The sequence below is a fragment of the Mustela erminea genome, chromosome 2 (assembly GCF_009829155.1).
Source record: "Mustela erminea isolate mMusErm1 chromosome 2, mMusErm1.Pri, whole genome shotgun sequence".
NCBI lineage: Eukaryota > Metazoa > Chordata > Mammalia > Carnivora > Mustelidae > Mustela > Mustela erminea.
In genome coordinates this window covers 129,743,706-129,757,152 of record NC_045615.1, presented here as the reverse complement: position 1 = coordinate 129,757,152, position 13,447 = coordinate 129,743,706, and the positions used below count along the sequence as shown (strand labels likewise).

Here is a 13,447-nt window from a genome sequence, read left to right as displayed (position 1 = left end):
CCTCAGTTTTAAAAATTTTAACATGAGACCCACACTTCATTGGGATCCTTTGTGAGGGTAAATGGAACAGCAAATGTGAATGTTACACAGGTGCAAACAGCAGAAGCTAAATAAATTTGGCTGTAGCCCTTCTAGCCTCGTGGGTAAAAACACTGGTGCTGTCAACTCTGAATTCAAATATGAGCCCCTCACTGATGAATTATGTGCCCTCAGGTAATTTATTTAAACTTTCCTTCCTTATCTGTAAAATGAGGATGGAATAAAAGAGGAGAGATCACAACCAACACCAAAGAAATACAAACAATTATAGGAACATATTATGAGCAACTATACACCAGCAAATTTGACAATCTGGAAGAAATGGATGCATTCCTAGAGACATATAAATTACCAAAACTGAACCAGGAAGAAATAGAAAACCTGAACAGATCCACAACCAGTAAGAAGATTGAAGCAGTCATCCAAAATCTCCCAACAACAGCTCAGCTCCAGACGGCTTCCCAGGGGAATTCTACCAAACACTTAAAGAATTAATACTTATTCTCCTGAAACTGTTACAAAAAATAGAAATGGAAGGAAAACTTTCAAACTCATTTTATGAGGTCAGCCTTACTTTGATCCCCAAACCAGACAAAGACCCCATCAAAAAGGGGAATTATAGACCAACATCCTTGATGAACACGGATGCAAAAATTCTCACCAAAATACTAGCCAATAGGCTCAAACAGTACATTAAAAGGATTATTCACCATGACCACATGGAATTTATTCCTGGGCTGCAAGTTTGGTTCAACATCTGCAAATCAATCAATGTGATATGATAGATTAATAAAAGAAAGAACAAGAACCATATGACACTCTCAATAGATGCTGAAAAAGCATTTAACAAAGTACGGCATCCTTTCTTGATCAAAACCCTTCACAGTAGAGGGATAGAAGGTATATACCTCAATATCATCAGAGCCATCTACGAAAAACCCACAGTGAATACCATTCTCAATGGGAAAAACTGAGAGCTTTTCCCCTAAGGTCAGGAACATGGCTGGGATGTCCGTTATCACCACTGCTATTCAACATAGTACTAAAAGTCCTAGCCTCAGCAATCAGACAACAAAAAGAAATAAAAGGCATCTGAATTGGCAAAAAAGTCAAACTTTTACTCTATGCAAATGATATGATACTTTATGTGGAAAATCCAAAAGACTCCACTCCAAAACTGCTATAACTCATACAGGAATTCAAAAGTGTCAGGATATAAAAATCAATGCATAGAAATCAGTTGCACTTGTACACACCAACAGCAAGACAGAAGAAAGAGAAATTAAGGAGTCAATCCCATTTACAATTGCACCCAAAACCATAAGATAACTAGGAATAAACCTAACCAAAGAGGCAAAGAGCCTATACTCAGAAAACTACAAAGTACTCATGAAAGAAATTGAGGAAGACACAAAGAAATGGAAAAACATTCCATGCTCATGGATTGGAAGAACAAATATTGTGAAAATATCTATGCTAGTTAGAGCAATCTACACATTTAATGCAATCCCTATCAAAATAACATCATTTTTTTCAAAGAAATGGAACAAATAATCCTAAAATTTATATGGAACCAGAAAAGACCCCAAATAGCCAGAGGAATGTTGAAAAAGAAAACCAAAGTTGGTGGCATCACAATTCCAGACTTCAAGCTCTATCACAAAGCTATAATCATCAAGACAGTATGGCACTGGCACAAAAACAGACACAGATCAATGGAACAGAATAGAGCCCAGAAATAGACCCTCAACTCTATGGTCAACTAATCTTTGACAAAGCAAGAAAGAATGTCCAATGGAAAAAAGACAGTCTCTTCAACAAATGGTGTTGGGAAAATTAGACAGCCACTTGAGGAAGAATGAAACTGGACCATTTCCTTATACCACACCCAAAAATAGACTCAAAATGGATGAAAGACCTCAATATGAGAAAGGAATCCATTAAAATCCTTGAGGAGAACACAGGCAGCAACCTCTTCGACCTCGGCCACAGCAATTTCTTCCTAGAAACATCACCAAAAGCAAGGGAAGCAAGGGCAAAAATGTACTGTCAGGACTTCATCAATATCAAAAGCTTTTGCACAGCGAAGGAAACAGTCAACAAAACCAAAAGACAACTGACAGAATGGGAGAAAATATTCACAAATGACGTATCAGATAAAGGACTAGTATCCAAAATCTATAAAGAACTTATCAAACTCAACACCCAAAGAACAAATAATCCAATCAAGAAATGGGCAGAAGACAAGAACAGACATTTCTGCAAAGAAGACATCCAGATGGTCAACAGATACATGAAAAAGTGCTTAACATCACTCGGCATCAGAGCAATACAAATCAAAACCACAGTGAGATACCACCTCACACCTCTCAGAATGGTTAAAATTAACAAGTCAGGAAACAACAGAGGATGGCGAGGATGTGGAGAAAGGGCAACCCTCCTACACTGTTGGTGGGAATGGTGCAGCCATTCGGGAAAACATGTATGGAGGTTCCTTCAAAGAAGTTGTAAATAGAGCTACACTTTGACCCATCAATCACACTACTGGATATCTACGCTAAACATATAAATGTAGGGATCTGAAGGGGCATGTGCACCTAAATGTGTACAGCAGCAATGTCCACAATAGTCAAACTATGGAAAGAACCTAGATGTCCACCAACAGATGAATGGATAAAGAAGATGTGGTCTAGGGGCACCTAGGTGGCTCAGTGGGTTAAGCCTCTGCTTTCAGCTCAGGTCATAATCTCAGGGTCCTGGCATTGAGTCCTGCATCGGGCTCTCTACTCAGCAGGGAGTCTGTTTCCCCTCTACCCTGCTTTCTCTGCCTGCCTTTCTGCCTGGCAAATAAATAAATAGAAATCTTTTTTTTTTTTTTTTTTTTTAATGACAGAGATCACAAGTAGGCAGAGAGGTAGGCAGAGAGAGGAAGGAAGCAGGCTCCCTGCTGCTAAAAAAAAAAAAAAAAAGAAAGAAAGAAAAGAAGATGTGGTATATACATACCATAGAATACTGTGCAGCCATCAAAACCCCCAAAATCTTGTTATTTGCAATGATGTGAATGGAACTAGAGGGTACTATGCTGAGCGAAATAAGTTAATCAAAGAAAGACAACTATCATATGATCTCTCTGATATGAGAAATTTGAGAGGCAGGGCAGGGGATCGTGGTAGGTAGGGAGGGAAAAATGAAACAAGATAAGATTGGGAGGGAGACAAACCATAATAGACTTTTAATCTCATGAAACAAACTGAGGGTTGCTGGGGGGTGGGAAGAGAGGGATGGGGTGGCTGGGTTATGGACATTGGGAGGGTATGTGTATGGTGAGTGCTGTGAAATATGTAGCCTGATGATTCACAGACCTGTGCCCCCAGGACAAATAAAACACTATATGTTAATTTTTTTTAAAAGTACTTGTAGGGGCACCTGGCCAGCTCAGGCAGAAGAGCACGAGACTCTTGATCTTGGAGTCGTAAGTTCGAGCCCCACATTGGGTGTAGAGATTATTAAAAAAGAAAAACTTAAAAAATGCTTGTAGTGAAGGTCAAGCAATTATATATATATTATGTAGGTTAACATATAATATGTAAGAATATTAATATATGTATATATACTATATACACATAAACACATAAAGAACTGTTTCATATACACAGATAGACATCTACATATACATACATATATTTATGTATGTGTGTGTGTGTGTGTGTGTATACTTGCTAGATGTGGGTTATTGAACTGGGGTTGCAAAAACACACAAGACACAATTTTCTCCTCTGGGATCTTGCAGTCTAGAGGAGGGAGGCCCAGGTTAATTGCTAACAGCCCTGACAGATGTGAGCGGAGTGGCAGCAAGGTTCCAGGGAGGGAACTTCAGTACCCCTGGGGGAGGCAAGAGTGTGGGCGGGGAGAGATCACAGAGGATGATGCTTGAACTGATATCCTGCCTGCTCATTGTCTTCATTGTGATAATGTATCATATCACATTGAATTTGATTTCAAATCAAATCAATAAAAAATTATTTTTATTAACATATAATGTATTATTTGCCCTGGGGGTACAGGTCTGTGAGTCATCAGGCTTATACACTTCACAGCACTCACCATAGCACATACCCTCCCCAATGTCCATAACCCCACGACCCTCTTCACACACCCCTTCCCCCCAGCAACCCTCAGTTTGTTTTGTGAGATTAAGAGTCTCTTATGGTTTGTTCCCCTCCTGATCCCATCTTGTTTCATTTTTTCCTTCCCTATCCCCCATACCCCCCTGCCCCGCCTCTCAAATTCCTCATGTCAGAAAGATCATATGATATTTGTCTCTCTCTGATTTATTTCGCTCAGCATAATACCCTCTAGTTCCAACCACGTTGTTGCAAATGGCAAGATTTCATTTCTTTTGATGGAGGCATAGTATTCCATTATATATATAAACCACATCTTCTTTATCCATTCATCTGTTGATGGACAGCTAGGCTCTTTCCATAGTTTGGCTATTGTAGACATTGCAGAGCCCCTCTTTTGAAACTGACATTTGTAAATACTTAAAAATTATTTGCGTACCTGGCCAGTCATAGGCCACAAGTCTGAAGACTGATTTGAATTTCCAAAATGGCCCAAGTGCATGGAGAACCACATAAAAAATGAAGTAGGGGGGAGGTGGGTGCGGGGATGGGGCAATTGGGGGATGGGCATTGAAGAGGGCATGTGATGTGATGAGCACTGGGTGGTATACTGATGAATTATTGAACACTGTATCTGACACTGATAATGTACTGTATGTTGGCTAGTTGAATTTAAAAAAGAAAAATAAATAACAGAATAATAAAATATAGGCCGAAAGTAGAATGTGACATAATGGAAACTACTCAATCAATATTGTTAAATAAATGAGCGAATCATTTCTTTTCTGAAAAAAAAAAAAAGCAGGATTATGAAGTAGTGAGGTTTTTCTGTTTTCATTCTGCAGGTCACACACTTGCTCTGGAGGGAGCGCCAGGAGAGGAGCCGCAATGCCCTTTGGAATGTGTTTTAATATTCGTTATGGTAGTAGATTCGCACACCGGCATAAGTGACAGAGTCAGAGAGGGCATCACAGAGCCAGGACACCAATTTCCTAAAAATCGTAAGGCATATCACCAGGGCATAATGCAATTGGCAAGAAGGCTCAGGGAGACGCTCGGCAGGAAGTCATCAACACAAAACCCATTAGCTGGAGAGTTCGGCAGGTGGAAGCAAATGGACCCTGCTGGATGGTTGCCACCACGCCTTTCTGCTCTGACCTTTCCAGAGCCTTCTTTTCCACTCATACGCTCATGATTAGGCCTCAGGGTCCTAGAGAGACCCACAGCAGATTCCTACACTTTAGATATATTTTCTACATAGCAGTCTTCTAAGAGTAAAATTAAAAGGTAATTATTGAATACATGTGCTTGAGCACAACACTAGTGAAAATGTGTATACACATGTAGGACATCATGGTTTCCCCATGTCTCCTGGAGGGTAGCCATCCTCTAGGAGGGAAGGTACTGGGCTTTAATGTTTTGGGTATCCTTTGGGAAGGGTTATTTTTAGCAAAGGACTCTCTTGTCAGCATCTTTCTACCATAGTATCTCTTTTGCTTCCTCCTGGTTCATTCCATTACGCCAAGGGGACAAGCAATAAATCTTTACTTCAATCCAGTAATAATCATGCACTCCTCAATATATATTCATAGAATGCTGACTGTTATGCTTGGCAATGTGCTAAGTGTTGTTGGGAACACAAGGATAGACAATCTGCCTTATCAATCTTTTCCCTGAAAGGGAGTATGGGGTGCCATTTTGAATATTCTTGTTTAATGTTTTGTTGTTGTTGTTGTTGTTAGCTATTAAGTATAACAGTAATAAAAATTACCAGGTTTTTTCTTAAGATTTATAGTACACTACACTGCCATGCCTGTTGTTATCCTAGAATCAATCTAACAGAATAGGAATGATAGTAATTCCCGATATTTCCATGCAATGTGTCAAAGTTTCAGCCAATGAAATGTCAACAGAGGTGATGTGTATCATTTCCGGGTCAATGGTCTTACAAAATAGGAGTGGGGGCATGTGGGTGGTACGTTGGTTGAGCATCTGTTTCTTGGTTTCCATCTAGGTCATGATCTCAGGGTTGTGAGATCGAGCCCCCCAAGGGCCTCTGTGGGTGGGGAGCCTGCTTGAGGGTCTCTCTGCCTCTCCCTCTGCCCCTCCTGCTCATACTCTCCCTTTGCTCTAAAAATAAATAAAGAATTTTTTTAAATGGCAGTGTACCCTCTATATTCTCTTTCCTTATGCTGGAAGGATAAAGATGACAAGGAGGCCCTAGAGGATGATGACAGCCAATACTTCAGACTCAGACCCACAGGAGTCCACAAGGCCAAAGGGATGTGCCCACAGAGAGCCCATGTTCCTCCTTCCAGACCACTCTCTAGGTACTAAAGTTACTAACATTTCCCTTCCACAGCCTGTATGGATCTCTCAGGCTGTGCTGCTTTTGGTGGGACCATCCAACCGTTAGCTGTTTGAAGGGCTGCAGGAACAGCTTGAACTAGGTCATCCTCTCATGTGCACAGAAAGCTCCTTGAAGGGAGAGACAGCTGGAAATAAAGGGACGACAGCAGGCAGGAGGGTGGTGGGGAAATGTGAGGGACTTGAGAATTCTGAATGGGAACCTGGTTTTCAAAGTCATTATAAAAGTAGGATGACAATATATTTTCTTCAATAGTTTGTTTCAAAAGTACTTTAATTTCTTTTTTTTGAGATTTCATTTATTTGACAGGAGAGAGCACGTGAGCACAAGCAGGGGGAGCAGACAGAGGGAGAACCCCAGGATCATGACCTGAGCTGAAGATAGACACTTAACCGACTGAGCCACACAGGCACCCCAAAAGTCCTTTCACTTCTAAGTATTTGGTGCGTATAGGAGGTCTAGTTAAATGTGAATTCTAGATAAACAATATTTTCTTGGTATGAGGGTATGTCTCAAATATTGCAGAGGACATATTTACACTAAAAAAGTATCCTCCTTTGTTTATCAAAAGTTGAAGTTTCACTTGTCATCCTATAGTTTCTTGTTTGTTTATTTGTTTTTGTTTTTGCTAAATCTGACAATCCCAGTAGGGGTCTCCATTTGTATTCTTGCTAGAGGACTGTGAAAATTAAGATGGGTCTAGGGGAGCCATAAGATAGACAGAATCTGGCCCCTGAATCCCTGAACAGGAAAGCTGCCTGATGACCAGCCATGCCCATCTGGGACTGTCACAGGAAGAAGGACAGCTCTGACTAATTTTGACCCCTATGTTTTTAGGATTTGTTTATTACAGCACACAGTAACTATTGTTACTAATCCAAGAAAGCATTCTGCATTCCTTACCATGAATACTACTATAAAAATCTCTAGGCTGAGGGAAAGAAAGCAGAGCTCGTGGGAGCAGTGTGCAAACAGAGGGAAATGTATTCCTCTAGGGACCAAATCCCCTTCTTAGCAACATCAGCCCTTTGGGGCTCTTTTCTGGGGACCTGGGACTCTTTCACAGCTGAGACCTGCAATGAAACTGCCAGAGTGGGATGTCTCTACACCATGATAACCTCAAGGGATCAAGCATCGCTGTCATGTTTTTAATAATAACACACACACGTACAGATAACATAAGGATACATGTAAAATAAAATATCATCGATACAGATGCCTATGCAAGAATGTATAAAAAGGCAGTGAACATTTATTGAGTACTTATTATGTATTAAAATGAGCTGAACTCGCTTCCACGGACTATCTCATTTAATTCTCTTAATACTCCTACGAGGTAGGTTTCATTATTATTTCCCTTACACAGATAAGGAGACTGAAGTGAGATGTGTCCAAAATCATACAGCTACTGAGTGGTATTTGATCACATAATGGTTGACTCAAAACCCAGCTTTTATAGGAACAATTTGGAAAACTGCATTTTCTAGAGCACATATTATCAGATTATCTGAGTCTATGGGAGCAATTTCACAACTGTTTAGATTGTAGTTCACTGATAGCAGTGTGAAATAATTCTGGTCTCTAGACAGGTGAATAGATTCTGTCTAGCAGAGGGCCAACCTCCCCTCCTGGGGAAAAACCAGGTTTATGCCCCACTTACACATTCATTTCATTCATTTCTCCATATAGATATGTGCGTGGGCTTTCCTCCTTGAACCCATTATAGTATCTGCTTGGTTCCTTCATGCAATAAGGGAGATAATCAGATTCTTTAATTCATGTTCATTTTGTATCTGTATATGAGGCATGATTTTGCTTTTTTAAAAAATCAACCTCTCACAGTTTCATCAGAAGGCTCTCACTGATGGCTCATGGATAAAAACAAGAGAAAATAAGCCCAGATAGTACCGTGTAACTTGATCATCTGGAGGAGGGGGATTTCCAACCTGTTTGGTTTTTGGCAGAGGCCATTTTTTCCCATCTAGGTGGGCATCAGGAATGTCTCAGCCCCTCCGAGTCCTAACTTAGAGGATGTGGGCGAGAGAGTCAATAATCACTTCATTCTAAAGCTCACTTCCAACCCTGCTTCTCTCCAGCCAATGTCACTGAGATGACCCAGAGCCTCTCCCACGAGTTCCCAGGGTGCTGCCCTGTGGGCTCCACCAGAAAGACTCCCAGCCTGACCTTCACATAAAAGAGCTGTAGGTACCATTCAATGAATTAATAGTTTTAAACTGCTTAGAAGAGTGACTATATAAGGGCCATATGAGTATTTGCTAAATAACCCTCCCGCACATATAGATCCTTAAAAAAATAAAAAAATAAAAAAAGTAAATCTCCAAACCCTGCTAAGGTCTGCTATTTCTGTCTCGATTCTTGAGATCCCAGTGGGGGACTGTGAATGCTGAGGGCTGTTAGGTATATCCCAGATCTCCGTTCAGGAACATTCTCAAAGAGAGCTTTCACTCCCAGGAAGACGATCCTGCCCTTGGTGGCCCAGGTATTTTAACAAATGGGTGAATAAACCACTACAGAGCCCCTAAAACCATATGAAATCTCTGGAAGAAACCTCGGCTGCTTTGTTTTCCCAGGGTGGGAATGGCAACCCGGCCTGATAGGGCATCCCTGGTCCAAGGACTATGTCCCCAAAGGGAAGCATGGGGCCAGGAGCCTGACAGCCAAGTTTCTGAGCAGCCTTCTGTACCATGAGCTGGGGGCAGGGAGGATTCCTAATTTGCTGGTCCTCTTGGGGTTGGGGTGGGGTAACAGCTTAGCACAGGACAGACGGGAAACAAGATGGCGCATGACAGGGGGTGGGGGGAGCTGCTCAACAGGCTGTAGGACATTTGTGACCTCAGCACAATACTAACGAGGCCCTAAAAATGAGATATTTTTGATTTCCCAGTTTCTTCCGTGTGTGAGAAAACACAGTAGTGACTGTGGTATTTTAAGCGACCAGGCACACATACCTTGCTTTCACTTTCGTTGGAGAGAATTTCCAGAGCTTCCAGGTGTGACAAACCTTGATACTCATCAAACAGCATCCCATAGTGGGCAGTCCTCTCGGCTGTCAACTGCTGGGCCAGTCTCTCCTTCTCTTTCTCCTTGGCTTCCCTTAACATCTGCAGAAACACACAAGGTTTGTGCCCTGGATGTGGACTCAAAAGCCTCATTTCCTGTGTATTACTAGGGGGAGATGAGGGCTGGCTCTGTCTTTGTGTCACTTGGGAATTTCTAGTAAAATGATTCTTTCATTGATTCCACTGACAGTTTTCTCATTCTGGAAGGTGGAATGTTCCAGAATATTCTAGAATATTCTTGGAAAGTGGAATATTTCCAGACTATTCCACTTTGAATCTTACATGTTCATTATGTACACACCCAAACAAAGCAAAAATTCTATGCTTATGTCCAGGATTGGAAAGAAGCAAAACAGAAGCTAAATGAACAGCAGTTTTTGCTGAAGTGTTTTCCATGTGTGTGATTAATTTTCTTATTTTCTGGAATATCCAAATTTTCTACAGTGGGAAAATTGATGCACACCAGAAAAGTCTAATCTGTTGTGATAAGGTTCATTGCAACTTCCGTACCAGGCAGAACTCAAAGCCGCCACAAGCTTGTCTGTTTTGACTGGTGTGACATTATTTTAAAAACTTGATGTGTGTGATTATTAACCATCTTTGATGACAAAAATTAATAAAATATAAACTCATAATGTATTCCTCATCAGATAATGTATTTCCTGAATATAAAAAAGAATATTAGCTTATCAGTTCTTGAGAAGTCTGACGGAGAGTGGAGTTCCTCTCCACGTGCATCATTTTTCTCCAGTTATTTTTTTGTTGATTGCGTAAAGAGAATAAGATGAACATGAGTCCCTCAGTCACTCCCAATTTCCTGCACTTGCTTTCTATGATTCGAAGCATCTTTTATTTGAGTCCTCATTAAGTTTACTGGGCATTATATTTATAGGGTTCTTTAGTATCTACGGAGAGCACCGTAAACACAGTGGCAGCCACAAATTCACAAGGGGAAGATCACGCAAGAACAGATTGTCGTTTTTACTGCGTGTCAATAAAACTGTCAAGCTCCTTGTCCTTTCAGGTTTTTTGAGGCCGTTAGCCAAAAATTCACTGGGCTTCCGACAGAATTCTCCTCTGTCTGTCTCTAAGACTACATATGTACAAGCTCTGAATTTTAAGATTTTCAAAACAACATCAAATGATCACTGGGGATTTTTAACACTTAAAATAAAACCCCACTAGTCCCACTGATCTTCCTGGCTTGGCGGTGGTAAAACAAAACAACAAAGTGACACCGAAATTGCTTCCTTTCCCCAGAGCAACTTCCGTCTCTAAATCTGTGCTTTGGAACACAGGGGAAGGGACGAAAACGAAGGGGGCAGGTCGCTCTGGAATGATTTGGGTTCCCTCAAAAGATGGAGTGAAATTAAAGTTGCGTAAAGAAGAGCTGGGTTTCCACAGGATGTTGGTTTATTTTCCATGTGGAAAGGAAAAGGAGATGCTGTGAAACAGCAGTGAATGGTTGTGGCGAGGGAGTCTTCCGGACGGAAGGGCAGCTCTGGAGACTTGCGTCTGTGGGTCCGGAAACCACCCTGTGTCGCTGGGACAGAACATGGGAGAAGTCAGGAACATTGTGGGCTTCTGTAGTTACTGAGTGTGGATTAGGAAAAATCCAACAGACTTCGCTATGTCAATGGATGGCAGCTTCATCCTTTGAGCTGTTCATGCCAACAAACTGTGGGGTCGCTCTTGCTGCCTCCTTATCTCACACCCCAAGTTTCCTCCATTGGGAAGTCCGGGTCGACCTTCAGAACATCCCTGGAATCAGCATTCACCCTCCCCTTCCAGGGCTCCACATTGAGCCACCACGTCCCCCTGCTTAGGTAACAGCATTGCCCCCTGAGGAGGCAGCGAGAGCTGCAGAACCAGTGACCAAGGGCCCCGCCCTGGATGCTGTACTTTGCAGTCCGTGCCTCCCGTGATCATCACCAGTGCAGCCGGGACAATGAGGAGACCTGTCCGGGGACATCAGCTGAAGGACTGCCCAAGGGCTCTGCCCAGCTTTCCTCAGAGGATACCGCAGCCCAGGAGGCTTCTGCCCCATCTTCTCTCCCATTCCCCATCCCTGGGGTCAGCCTTGCATCTTGGTCTGATAGCCCTGCCAGCCTTCTTGCCCCCCACCTCCACTTTCTTGCTCAGCATTTCCCCCTCATAAAATCCCCACATTTTAAGGCCATCTTGGCCCCTGTTCCTGGGAGAGCCTGCACTGGTAACCCCTCTACCTGGTCTCCCTACCCTCAGCCCTCCCCATACCCAGTCTGTTTTCAACACAGTAACGAAAGTGCTCCTGTTACAGGCAGATCTTGTCACTCCTCTTTCAGTAATGCTGTAATGATTTAACCATTTCACTAACGGTTCAACCCGAGGTCCCTGCAAATGCCCTCCAGGATCTGCCATGACCTGTTCCCCATTAGTATTCTATCCTCATCTGTAACAGTTCTCCTTCTGGCTCACTTCCTTCCCACCATGTAGCATCCTTCTTCCTCATCCACGTTAGACACTCCTGCCCCAGGGCCTTTGCACAAGCTGCTCTTGCTGCATGCAATGTGCTTCACTCAGATTTCAGCATGGTCAAGACCCTCATCTACTTCAATATTTGCTCAAATGTCATCATCTCCATGAGGCCGTCCCCCTAACAATCCAATTTAATACCTAACCTGCCTCTCACTTCCACATTCCTACATTCTTCCTGCTTTTTTTTTTTCCACAGCACTCAATCATCTTTTAAAATACTAGATGATGTCGATGGTTTGTCTGTCTCTCCTCATTGGAACAAAAACTCCTTAAGGACAGGGATTTTTATCCATTTTGGCTACTGGTATAGCTCAAGTGCTTGGAACAGTGCCTGGCACATAGTGGACATTCAAAATGCATCTCTGGAATGAATAAAGGAATGAATGGATGAATGAAAAATTACTGTGTGGCAGTAGGTTGGAGTAGGTAGTGTTGCAGTGATCTGTGTGAATTAGAGGTGCATTTGGTCACACTTTTCCCCACATTATCAGTTTCTTACCTAGAATCAAATTTATATTCTTATATTCTTATAGATATATATATGTATGCTTGTATGCACATATATGTAATATATAATACATAGTTGTATACACATGTATATAGAAATTTTATAGACATATGAAATCTTGTAGCAAAAATATTCCTACCTGCTCATCAAATATCCTTTTCCTCCCAGACATGTGGCTAAACTATATTTCTGAGCCCACTGAACTGAATTAGGTAGACTATGTGTCAAGTTTCGGCCAAAGGAATGAGGGTAAAGTCCTAAGTTCTCTCACCTAGCCCTCTCCATTTCACCTTCCCCTCTGTAGGAGGTTAGAGGTGAAGCATTTTAGGATGGTGAAGTCATGGGATAGGGGCTCAGAAAAGAACTACCTAGAGAGTCCCTGGACAGAAACACTCACACCGTAGGAGCGAAAGATAGACTTTCTTCTGTTCTTAGCCACACTGATCCTTGGGGGTTGGTTTTTTTGTGTTGCTTCTGTTTTGCAACATCTAGTATTAATTACCTGATTAATATAAATCTAGTTTCTTTTTCTTCTTAAACTTTTTTAAAAAATGTATTTTATTTATTTCTTTGACAGAGACAGACAGCACAAAGCAGGGGGGAGCAGCAGAGGCAGAGGGAGAAGCAGGCTTCCCACTGAGCAGGGAGCTGGACACGGGACTCGATCTCAGGACCATGGGATCATGACCTGAGCTGACGGAAGATGCTTCACTGACTGAACCACACAGGTGCCCCTCTATTTTCTTTTTAAAGATCAGTAGGGTGGTGGTTTAGGGGATCCTGCCAAGTCCCGACCTGAGCTATAATATCA

General features: G+C 42.0%; 1 protein-coding gene across 6 annotated transcripts in view; it reads right to left on the bottom strand.

Moving 5' to 3' along the window:
* The window catches only part of FAM114A1 (family with sequence similarity 114 member A1), a 91,587-nt gene that overhangs the window by 39,789 nt on the left and 38,351 nt on the right, over positions 1–13,447 (bottom strand). For all 6 annotated transcript variants that reach the window (XR_004283417.1, XM_032334096.1, XM_032334097.1 and 3 more), the window contains one exon: positions 9,501–9,653. Coding sequence is in view for 5 of the 6 variants with exons in the window: in XM_032334096.1 (XP_032189987.1) it covers positions 9,501–9,653 (153 nt within the window). In the remaining variant the exon portion in view is untranslated. The remainder of the gene's footprint in view (positions 1–9,500; positions 9,654–13,447) is intronic.